General features: G+C 35.8%; 1 protein-coding gene across 2 annotated transcripts; it reads right to left on the bottom strand.

Moving 5' to 3' along the window:
• Nucleotides 1-109: 109 nt before the first annotated feature.
• sla1a (Src like adaptor 1a) lies at nucleotides 110-11,038 on the bottom strand. Of its 2 annotated transcripts, none has more exons than XM_066674611.1 (8): nucleotides 10,834-11,038; nucleotides 10,000-10,073; nucleotides 8,029-8,128; nucleotides 7,847-7,933; nucleotides 7,199-7,302; nucleotides 6,968-7,099; nucleotides 3,121-3,250; nucleotides 110-2,833 (listed from the first exon to the last, which is right to left on the bottom strand). In XM_066674611.1, exons 2-8 carry the CDS (start codon nucleotides 10,070-10,072, stop codon nucleotides 2,629-2,631), a joined length of 831 nt encoding a protein of 276 aa, XP_066530708.1. In that variant the 5' UTR covers nucleotide 10,073; nucleotides 10,834-11,038; the 3' UTR covers nucleotides 110-2,628. The 2 variants fall into 2 exon arrangements, with proteins under 2 accessions (XP_066530708.1, XP_066530707.1); XM_066674610.1 differs by having other exon boundaries at nucleotides 10,000-10,094.
• Between the last annotated feature and the right edge of the window lie 892 nt (nucleotides 11,039-11,930).

Raw genomic sequence — 11,930 nt, forward strand, 5'->3', positions numbered from 1 at the left:
CAGTAGGGTGAGGTCCACTGATGTTAGATGGTTATTTCTGGATCAAAAAAGTCATTTCTGCTCATTCCAAAGTATTGAATGGAGCTTTGTCATTCCAGAGATGTTATATCGCTCCACAGGCACGGTGACCTTAGGATCACAATCTGCTCCAGAATACCCCGTTTTATTTATTTGTTTATTTATTTATTTATATTTAATGGGTATACATCTATTTTTGCAGAATGGGTGCACCTTAATTTAGCTGAATTCCCTGTAAGGGGTTCTATACCATTTAGAGCATCTAGTGTGCTCCATATAAAGGGTATATAACTTTTATTAATTTGTCACTTTACTGGAATTCACAACACTTTCCAAAGAAAAAAAACCCTGCGAGTGCAACTAAAGATAGTAAATGCTATATCTATATTCACTGTAATGCAGCAGAGTTGTGGTTTACACTCACTAAATGTTTTGTTTGAGAGCACCTGCACCAGATGTGAGATCTGCACTCAGTGACATTGCTTTAATCATGTCAACACATAAACAGCATCTTAATTTTTGAACCACTTTTAGAACTGGCTGATTATCCAGTGCATTCCAGTGGGAGATGATGTGATTTTAATATTCATATCCAAAAATATTAGAAGTCATATATTTGAAGATATGGATCAAATCTCAGAATACACACACGCACAAAAAAAAAAAAAAACCACAAACACATATCTTAAAACATATTGTAATCTGTGTAATAACTAGTTGTGCATAAGCCATGGTAAATTATTAGGCATATTAAAAGGAAATTCCCCAAACTTTCTGCATAATTAAATTGCTACAATGTAAGCAAGTTCCTGTAGGGTGATTTGATGTGAAATCAGGTCCATAAGAATATTTTAAGACAAAATAATACATGGATTTTAATTTACAAGTAAAATTATTACATGCAAAATCTCAGACAACACATTTTCTTCAACACATTTTCATCAACATTGCCATTTTGGATAGCAAGCATAATTGGTAAATCTGCTGTGTATGATACTTTGTTCCTGTAAGTGACACTGAACACAATATTCAGAATGGCTTTCTTTACATTTACATAGTTTTCCACAAATTCTTGTCACCCCCTTTAAACGAACATGTACATGTAAATCTATAAACTGTATGAGAATAGTTTACAGTCTATAAGCAAAATGACAACAGGGTCCTTTATGTGCAGAGACTAATAAAAGGCTAATGGTAATTAGCTACATATTTATGTTAGATTAAGTCTCTCTGATGCATTAGGAGTGATGTAAACACATTTCAAAATATGACAATGAAATGACACTATTAATTATTATATTTAAAAAGTGTTACAGTTAAGCAGTTTTCATCCAGTGCCAAAATTATAAAACGATGAATCATGTGTCCCAAAAAAATAATGAAGAGGACTGGAACTTATCTAAGCTCTTGAAGTGCTTAAAGTGCTGCTTAAATCATCTCGGATGGAAGCTTCACACAAACAAATGTCTCTAATCAGCAGCCCATTTGTTGAGCATAACGCTGTAAAGCATGTGACACACTTTATCAAAATAGCAGAGCATAAACAAAGAGCTGAGGTGAGCCAAGGAGTGCTCAGCATACTCTTTGTGCCGATGTTTGCTGTGTACAGAGGCAGTGTTCCCCACGACTGCAATTCAGTACAAAACAATTCAGTACAAAAAAATAGCTGAGCTCTTCTTCTTATTAAGTCCAAAATGAAAATGAAAATAAAGAATCAGGGGCAGACTAGTATTTGAAATAAATGGTCCTCTTGCTTCTCATTGTTTTTGTTTTTCATATAATCATGAATAAAGTGCTTCTTAGGAGTCTCAAATCGTTAAACCATTGATGTGAAGATATGCATTCGTGTAAATACTTATGTGTACAGCACTGTGCAGAAGTCCTAGTCCACCCTTCATTTCCTGTCAAAACAACCATTAAGTACTAGTAATTTATTTCTGCTTCAGGAAACCACATATTTAACAGTAAAACTCAAACCTAAATATAAGAGCAATTTTTAGTGGTTAGTGTGTTCACCATTTGCTTTGTTAAAAGAAAAAAGAAAACGAAATTGACAGCAATATTTTCCCACACTGCATTTTCTGCTTTTCACAATCTAAGTTGTGTAATCGCTTCAGACTCATGCAATGTGTTTTCGTCTTAATCGAATGACAGCAGAAAACCTGTAGATTTTTTTTTTTTTTGTAAACTTCGGAATACACTTTTTTCTGAGTTTTTTAAAATTCTTTCCTTGATTTTAATCTTCTTTACACAGATGGTTTACTCAGTGTTACCAATAACTGGAGAAACATTTCTTGAAAAATGGCATGTATTTGAAGTTCATGTTGACTAGATATTAAATGAAGGGTGGTCTTTTGCACAGTACTTGTGATCATTACATACACATGTGTTAAGAGTCAAGTACCCCCTAATGTGTAAAACATCCCGGTGTATCTATGTCCACATATCCAAAACATTCCCAAGTCCTATTTACTGTTTGGGTGAGTCAGGAGTCCAGTGTTTCCATAGGAAGACTACACTCAACTGCCTAACCATTGTTCCAGTCATTAGTGGTCTTTTTTCTCTCACCACATTTCCATGAGCTGTTAATCTGAAGTCTCTGCCCATGTGTTAATTGAGATCCTCTGTATCCTGAAGGCTGGAGTCAGGTATGACGTAGACGGACTTGCTCTTCTTGTTGCGGAGGACTTTTGAGCGCGGTTCCTTTACTTCAGAGATGGAGAGATAGTCAGCAATGCTGTTCCTCACTCCAAAGCTCACCATGCTCTGTCTGCTGTCCACAGTGCTCACATCAGTGGGGTTCAGTAAATGGGTCCTGTTAATGGAAAATATCCAGGTTAATTAGCCATCCACTTCTTATGGTTAAATGCAAATATTTCCACACAACAGAGCTACACAACATTGTTCATTAGTATAGCTATATCAGTATCAGTATTTAGGCCGGCACGGTGGTGCAGCAGGTAGTGTCGCAGTCACACAGCTCCAGGGATCTGGAGGGTATTCTAACAATAGAATATGTTCATGCAGCAAAATGGGAAAACTCAGTGTGAGTACCCTTTTTGTTTGGCGGTCCAGGGGCCAGACTAAATTACCAGGACTCACCTGTTGACTTTCTTCCAGTCAAAGTTTCGACGCATGACCACAGGGGGCGCTTGTGGATTGGGGTTTATCACATTGTTAGCTAGAGATAAACACGGGGCAGAGAGAACACAGCAGATACCATCCGAACACTCTGGAATGAGAAGTCAAAAAAGAGAGGTTTGTTTTGATGTGTATCAATACCAGTGCTTAAGTATTCAGTATTGCACTTATGTGCTCTTAAAACACCAAGTACAACACAGCAAGAATTAATTTTGTTGAACTGATAATGAATGAATGTAACTATCTGTAGAGATAGTAAGGGTGACAGTGACATTTGTGAGACTAAACCAGGTTATTCTACCTGTGGGATGGCAAATGGGGTACAAATTTGGGTATGTATTTCAAATGTGTATATATAATACATTTATAGAGAGAGATTCAATTATTGTGACACAAAAACTGACAAAAATATTCATAGCAAGGTCACTTTTTTATGTCAGTTTTCATATTTCAATCATGCACGTCTATATTTCTGTTAAAATTCTTATACTTTTTGACCAGCAACAGGTATATAATATTTATGTTACACATGAAGCCTGTCAGTGGCAGCGAGGTTAAACAACAGGCAGTATCCCTGTCAAGTGGCTCCAGGGTCCTGGGGTTGTAGGTTCAGGCCCTGCCTCAGGTGGGTGTGCAGAGTTTGGTGTGTTCTCCCCGTGACTGGGGAGCTGTGCCCTTATGATTAGACAAGAGGGCTTAGGACTGAAAGGTCGTTGGTTTGATTCCCACGACCAGCAGGGAGTGAAGGAACAGCACTGTCCTTGTCCTTCAATTCATGGCTGAGGGGCCCTTGAGCAAGGCAGCGAACCCACAACTGCTCCCTGGGCGTGGGTGTGTTCACAGCCCCTAGTGTGCACTAGTGTGTGTAAGTTTGCTGCCACAGATGCGTTAAAAGCAGAAGACACATTTCGTTGTACAATGACAAATAATTGCATGTTGTTATCATTGTACTGTGTGGGTTTCCTCCAGGTGCTTCAGTTTAACAGAGAGAGATTCCAGGTAGGATCATTTTTATGTATAAATTTAAATTGTCAGTATTTTGCCATGTTAAGATTTGACTAACTGTGGACTTTGGTGTGAATCTTTCTTCTTTGAGATGTCCTTTTCAAAAATATGTTCTTTAAAAATAATTTCCTGTTTTTTTTTTCTCTTATGCTTCTGTCACACCACAAAGGAATAAGCATACAAATACAGCAACTGTGTGTGGTTAACCCTTTTTTTTAGCATATTTTAATTCCTTTAAAGTTGTGGGACACTTTGAAACCACAGTGGTAGGATGACTTTTTTGGTGCTGCTACATTGGAACTAATAACATGACTCAAGCAATATAAACTCTTGTGTGTGCTTTTTAAAATAGCCTTGGAAAATAAAACTGAAAGTTAAGATGCCTGTTTTTAAGCAGATACTAATACTATATAATATATAATATATATATATATATATATACTATACTAATAATAGAAAACAAAAAGTCAAAGACAGCTTCAAATAAAACAGGTTTTGTGGTAGAAGAAATATTTAACATCTAAATGTTTTGTGTTAATAATTGTGTTATCTTTTGTTGGAATTCCGTGTGGGTTTCCTCCGGGTGCTCCGGTTTCCTCCCACAGTCCAAAAACACACATTGGTAGGTGGATTGGCGAATCAAAAGTGTCCGTAGGTGTGAATGTGTGAGTGTGTGTGTTGCCCTGTGAAGGACTGGCGCCCCCTCCAGGGTGTATTCCCACCTTGCGCCCAATGATTCCAGGTAGGCTATGGACCCACTGCGACTCTGAACTGGATAATGGATGGATATGTTGGACTTAAAGTACTTAAACTTTAATATACCAATGTGATATAGATGTAATAAAAACAGTGATAAAAGAGAATACTTAATTGTGTTTGTGTGGATCATATAATAAAATAATGAGAACAGCTGCACTGTATTAGCTACTTAGCATGAATTAAGGTTTCTTATTAAATCATTGTTTTTTTAGATGTGGCCATGCAGCTTTTTTGATAACTTAACTTGAAACATTTCAATAAAGCCAAGGACTTTTTAACAAAGTATCGTTTTGTAGAGTTCTAATAAAACGGAGGTCTTTTTATTAGGTACAGAATCTCAGAAACATTCACTTAGAAATGCTGCTATTAATATTGACAATTCCACAGTAATACACAGTACCATCATTAAAAACTTAGGGGTAGCTTTTGATTCGACACATTTGATACCCATATTCAATACAGTCAAAACTGCCTTCATCCACCTATGCAATATTGCCAAAATTCACCACATTTTATTCTTAAAAGATGCAAAAATTCTAGTGCATGCAATTATAACTTCTCGTCTAGACTATTGCAATGTGCTCCTGGCAGGGAATTTGTGCAAAGGGTTAGATAAGGTTCAGTTAGTTCAAAATGTGGCAGCCAGAGAGCTCACTAGAGCTAGAAAATTTGACCTTATCACCCCAGTTCTTTAGTGCCTACACTGGCTACCTGTAAAATTTTGCTTTGACTATAAAATACTCAGCTACTTAGCTACTAAGATACTCTTAACCCGCTGTATTTTGCTGAACTTCTAGTTGTCATCTCCCACCATGTACACTTCGTTCACAGGACACCCATCTACTCTTAGTTGATCGTATTAAGAAAAACACTGCAGGAGGAAGAGCCTTTTCTCACAAAGCTCCTCAACTCTGGAATAGCCTTCCGGTTACTGTTCGGGCTTCAGACACACTCTCATTCTTTAAATCTAGATTAAAGACCTACCTATTCAAACACTCACTTTTAGGTTACTCCTTCTCTACTGATGTAAGAGCTGGTTTTCATATCATTTCTTTGTATTAACCCTGTCATACTACCATACCTACAGATTTTTAGTTAGCTTTCTGGTAACCGCCAACACGCTGTCTTTTGCTGGGTTCTCTTGTCAGACACATGGAAGCTTTTTTGCAAGATAATTTTGCCCCTGCTTTACCATGAACCTACTGGTCCTGGATCCCTGTAAAGCTGCTTTGTGACATATTTTTGTTGTGAAAAGCGCTATATAAATAAAATTTAATTGATTTATTTGATTGTGTTCCAAATTACCGACCTAGAAGATAATTTTGAGCCAATCAATTATTGTGCCGAACCCCATTCTGCCACACTTTTCTTACATCCACATTTGTCATAGAACTGTTGAGCAAATGTATTGCATCTGCAGTGTATGCAAGAATTTTTTCTGTCCTCTCATTTAAGGGCTGGAACGAACTTCACCTGGTTGGTAAAATGACTTTTGCTGTCTTCTAATATTGACTGAAAACCCTTCTCATTCAAGGGTATTTGCATCAGCAATTTTTAATGTTAATATTGAGGCAAAGTGTAGTTTGTGAGCGCTGTGCATCTAAGCTTGAGGTATTTTTGGATTCAAGTAAACTAGCTTAGGATATTTTCTGAGTAGACAGTGATGCACTATTGTTACCTAACATAAGAGCATCAGCTAAATGTCTTAAATGTAAATATAGTTTTCAAACTTCATATATGTTAGCTTTTAGAGGTATTAAAATATACATATTTATTGTTCCTGTCACATCGCTGTGAACAAGTCTGACACATTTCAGACTGTTTATTCAGAATTGATTATTTCACCAAACAACTCTGAATAATGTCTTTTATTAACCAGAAAAGTTCATTTTTTAATTTTATTTTAACATTTATTGATAAGTAATCAATTAAAAAGTAAGCAATATCCTCACACTTTTGCTAGTGTTTTGCCGTGTATGTGTAATGCTGATATATTCTGACCATTCCTCTGCTGTTGGCAAGGTTACCATTCAGAATTACTCACCAGAGTAGTGGTTGACCATATCCTCCAAACACTGGAAGGTGAGGCGAGGGGAGATGTAGTACCAGCTGTTGGCCATACGGAAGATCTTATAATGCTTAATAGCTCTGTGTCTTACAGAAAGAGAATAAATACCTGCAAGAAACATCATCTGTTAGCGATGCCATGTATTTTCTCATGTTTAATTTATTTTTCATACCAAAGTGTTAGTCATAATGTTATGAGGGTTCTCACCTCGCTGGTTTGGACTCTCCCTAATAAGAAATGAGCCAACTGCATTACCAGGTAAACGTAGCAGCTCCTCGGCTTTCTGCCTCACAACTCCCTCAAACAACCATCTTAAAAATACCAGCAACAGGATTAAGGAATACAATTTTGTTTTGATTGTACAGCTTTAAAATGTAAACTTTTAATTTAACCTTTCAACCCGCTAAGTCCCTGTATTGTCATTGCAATAATCTGAAAGTTGAACATCTCTGTAGAGTAACTGTATGAGTAAATCACTCTATCAGCATTCAGTGTTCAATAATATCAGAAATGATTAAATATTTCATTATGTAAACCTAATCTATTTTGATGAATCTGAATGAAAAAGGTCCATTTGATATCATTTGCTAAACAAATAGGGAACCCATGTTTTTATGGGTTCCCGGGGCACTCAAATTTTCAATTACGACTACTCACATTCAAAATTATAAAAAACTATTTAAATATAAATAAACAGCCGTGACAAAATATGAGCTTTAAGATTATTAACTTAATATTGTATTGGAGTTCAAAGCGTTAAGAAAAAAATAACAAGTGGCATGTCATTTGAAGTATGTCATTCGGTGTATATTGTCTTGTGATTTATCAACTTGTTTGCATACTAGCAATACTTACCCATGAAAGACCTTTGCCACATGATTACTTGGGATATAGTTTTCAGTTCCTCTCTGTAAAGAACAAACTTTCCACCAGCCGCCTTCCCTGTACATCACACATCAGCAGATAAAAACAGTAAAACTGAGTCTAAGTCTGGGGACAGTGTCATTTTAGAGACATCCTCATAACTTCATACTTACTCAGACAGACCCCTGAGTCTCTCCCCCATTGTAAAGATCGGCTCACTAATGTCACGGCAGGGGTAATCAGCCAGTACCACCAAGTTGTCATACTCTGAGACTAAGGGAGGACAAAAAGATGCATACTGTCAATGTTATCATGCAGGACTAATGTTGAGGAATGTAGTCTTCAGTAGAGAAGAAAACTTTATAATATTTATATTTACAAATTCATATATTTCCACAACTCCACAAAAATATGAGCTATCAAAATGTCTGCACCAGAACATTTTATGTCCATAATATATGTGCAACATTTCTGAATGTATTTCATGCCAACAGTTTCATATTCAAATTATATATTTCCATTGTCTTAGCTTTGAAAATCCTCAGATCAAAAATATATTTAATATCTGTATATTATGTTTCTCCATTTTTGGCTATTTTTAATTTACTACATCATTTGAACACAGCAGATGGTTTTTACGCTGTCTGAAAATGTCATTATGAATGGACCTATAGAAATGCTCCAGAATTACTCTGAATAAAATCTTTTTATATTCACTTCCACTGAAAATTAAGGTTATTTCCTTCTCCTGTAAAGTTACTATTTTGAGAGATACGTGTTTTTAATTGGACAGCAACAATATAAATCATTTAATAATTATTTTATCCAAAATCAACACCCAATAAGTCAAAAAAATTCTAATGTTGAAAATTATATTTAAAAAATTAGCAATTTGTCTGTTCACACCCTTACCAAAAAAGCCCAAATTATGCTTTTAATGGTTTTAATTAACAACACATATTGAACAGAATATTGCAGAAGTTCTTGGTGGAATTACAGAAATTAATTTTAAACTTTAAGTTTAAACATTAAACTTAATTTTAACTTTTAATTTAACAAACCAGTGCTGACGCCTTTAAGGCCATCAAGAACTTTCTAAAGAACCAGTCCATCAGGCTTATGTTTTGTTCTAATATATATAATTCATATTTAAAATTTACAAAGAATATTTGGTCCCACATTTAACACGCACTGGCTTGGAAATGTTTTTAACAACTCATCGGGTATTTAAATTTATCACCATTGAATGGAGCAATACCGACATTTCTTCCTGTATAATCTGTCTGCTAGGCTCCAACATATAAAGACATTTCCTATATAGTTTGTTTATATACATTGTTTTCTAATTAAAAGCTTAATATTTGCCATTTTGGATATATTTAAAAATATATCTAAAAAAGATATTTTACACATACAACGATTCATCATAATAACACTAACAGATAAAGTTAAGAACATTGATTACACTTCTCTTTACAGTAGCACCTATGAAAAGGTGGGATACATTAAGCATTGAGTACAGAGCTGGAACCAAGTTGATGTGTTGGAAGCAGAAAAATTGGCCAGTATAAAAATATTGCTGATTTAAACAGAGCCCAAATTGTACTGGTCATATAGTTTTGGTCAGAGCATCTACCAGACAGCAGGTCTTGGGATGTGTTCCTGGTATGCAGTAGTAGGTACCAAAAGCTGTCAGAGAACAAGTGACAATGGTCATGGTCTCCCAAGATTTACAAAAGTGCATGGGAAATGAAAGCTATAAAGTCTGGTCTATCTCACATAAGAACTAAGCTAAAACTGTAGCTAAAACTGCTGGATTTCTGTTAATGTTGGCTGTGAGTGACACTAGACTTGTGGACTGATAAAGCTGTTGTGCTGTCCCTCTTTGGACCACTTTTGGTACTAATCCCATGGAACTCCCCATAAGTCAGGCCGTTTTTTAAATGCTCTGACCATCACAATTTTGACTGATCAGTTTACATCATTAGATGTCTCTGACATCATATAAAATTCTGCTGTAAAATAACTAATCTTCTTTTTATACAATAGAACACTTCTTACACAATGGATTTTTGAGAAATTCTAACAAGTCAGACTTTGTCATTTACAATTGTAGATATCTGATTAAAATCCAAACAGCCTACCTTTTAGTGGTGCATCAAGCTGATTAGAATCAGGCTGTCCCTCAGCCTTTTGACTTGTAATCATATTCCCCATGCTGGTGATACAGGAAGAAAATCTGCAGTGGCACACAGATATTTAACTCATTTTGCTTGCAACCAAATAGATTTGGCAACATAGCACTTAAGTTCTGCATCTGTCATTGCTGGCATTTCCATTTCGTAACTTCCCCAAAGTGTCTACAGTGTTATCTCCTGCTATTCACACTCAGATAGATGGGGAAGCGGTGGGGAGCCAGACCATACCACAATTTTCCACTGGACACCCCTTTGCAACATGACCCAAAAAATTTAATAAATAAATAAATATTGCAATTTTATTTTTAAGTAAAACAGTTCAGAAAGTTCCAGAGTTCCAAGTTTCGTTGCAGACAACGAAAACCTACGTGTTAATAACTTGCTAACATGATATGTCTCCTTTTGAGTTACTTCATATTTATATTAATATAGAGGCTTTTTACTAGCAATAAAATTTTATAGTTATTAAATGTTTAATTCCAGTTCCACCCACAGTTACCTAGCCTTAAATAGAAATAGCGAGCATTTAGGCCTTAAAACCAAAGGAGCCCAATGGTGAGAACAAGGTTTTAAGGAGCACACACTGCATGCACTATTTTCAACAGCTTTATGTTTATGTACTGAACTATGAAAGGATAAAACTAGGAAAATGACAAAGCCAAGCTGAATTTGGCCTTGCTAATTTTGAGTCTGACAGAATGATTATTGAGCTCCACATTAAGAGATAGGAACATGGCTAGTCAAACTGAGCGCTCACAGGAAACAAAAATAGCTACTCACCTCTACTTTAGTTGTCAAACTGATACATGTCCATTTGTCATCAATAGCCAGATAGCTAATGTCAGAGCAGACCTATCATCCTAGGTGAAGTAGTGCAGAGGTTTCTCATTAAACAATATTTGGCTTAACAAAAGCTACACAGGCAAGATCTGCATTAGACATTGAAGAACCTGTTGAACACCCTGTACTGACCGTTTCAGTATCAGCGTCAAGTCTAAATGTGTGAGCACTGTCTGGGTGCACACTTCCTCTGGTGAAATGAGGAAGGCAAATGAACCACTGACCATATTGTTTCATCAGATATGTGAGCTGTAGCCTGTATGACTAAGTAAATATACATGTATAAACAGTAATTCTATATAGAAATAATAATAATGATAATAATAATAATAATGTTTAGTTTCATTTTCTAGAAAATGAGGCCCATAGTTTTTTACTAATTAAAGGAGGTTGCACTTTTCTACTCCTGTTGCTGATAATATTATATAATAACTCAGTGTGTAGCATTAGCGTAGTCATGCAAACTAACATGTCTAAGGAACACAACAGATTACCAAAGTTAAAGCAATAAACCAGAATTATAGCACCACATACACCCATTTGTGTGTGAAAACACAGCTCATGAGAGATAAATAGAATCTACATATACCCCGCAACTTTATGTTGTCCATAACATTTTAATTTTTGCATATTATTTGAACCTACTCAGGAATAAACTCTTCGCACAATGTGCTTTGTCCTACACTTTATTAATCAGTATGTATTTACACCTAGTGAGCTTTCTTACACCTTTTTGCCTACAAAGATAGCTTTGTAGATAGGCAAGTATTTAATTAAAATCCAGCCTTCTTGAATAGCTTAACAATTATTCTTTCTGACAATACTCAGCACCCCCCAATTAGGGCTTACATGGATGACATGACAATGTTAACAACTATTGTGCCTTGCACACGGCAGTTGCTGGAGAAGTTAAATGATAATCTAAGGTTGGCTAGGCTGAAAGTTAAACTAAGCAAGTCTAGAAGTCTGTTGATTGTCAAAGGAAAACTTGTGCAGGAAAAGTTTTGATGGAAGGAGAAATGACCAAGGCTATTACA

Source organism: Hoplias malabaricus, chromosome 6 (assembly GCF_029633855.1).
Source record: "Hoplias malabaricus isolate fHopMal1 chromosome 6, fHopMal1.hap1, whole genome shotgun sequence".
NCBI classification, from domain to species: Eukaryota; Metazoa; Chordata; class Actinopteri; order Characiformes; family Erythrinidae; genus Hoplias; species Hoplias malabaricus.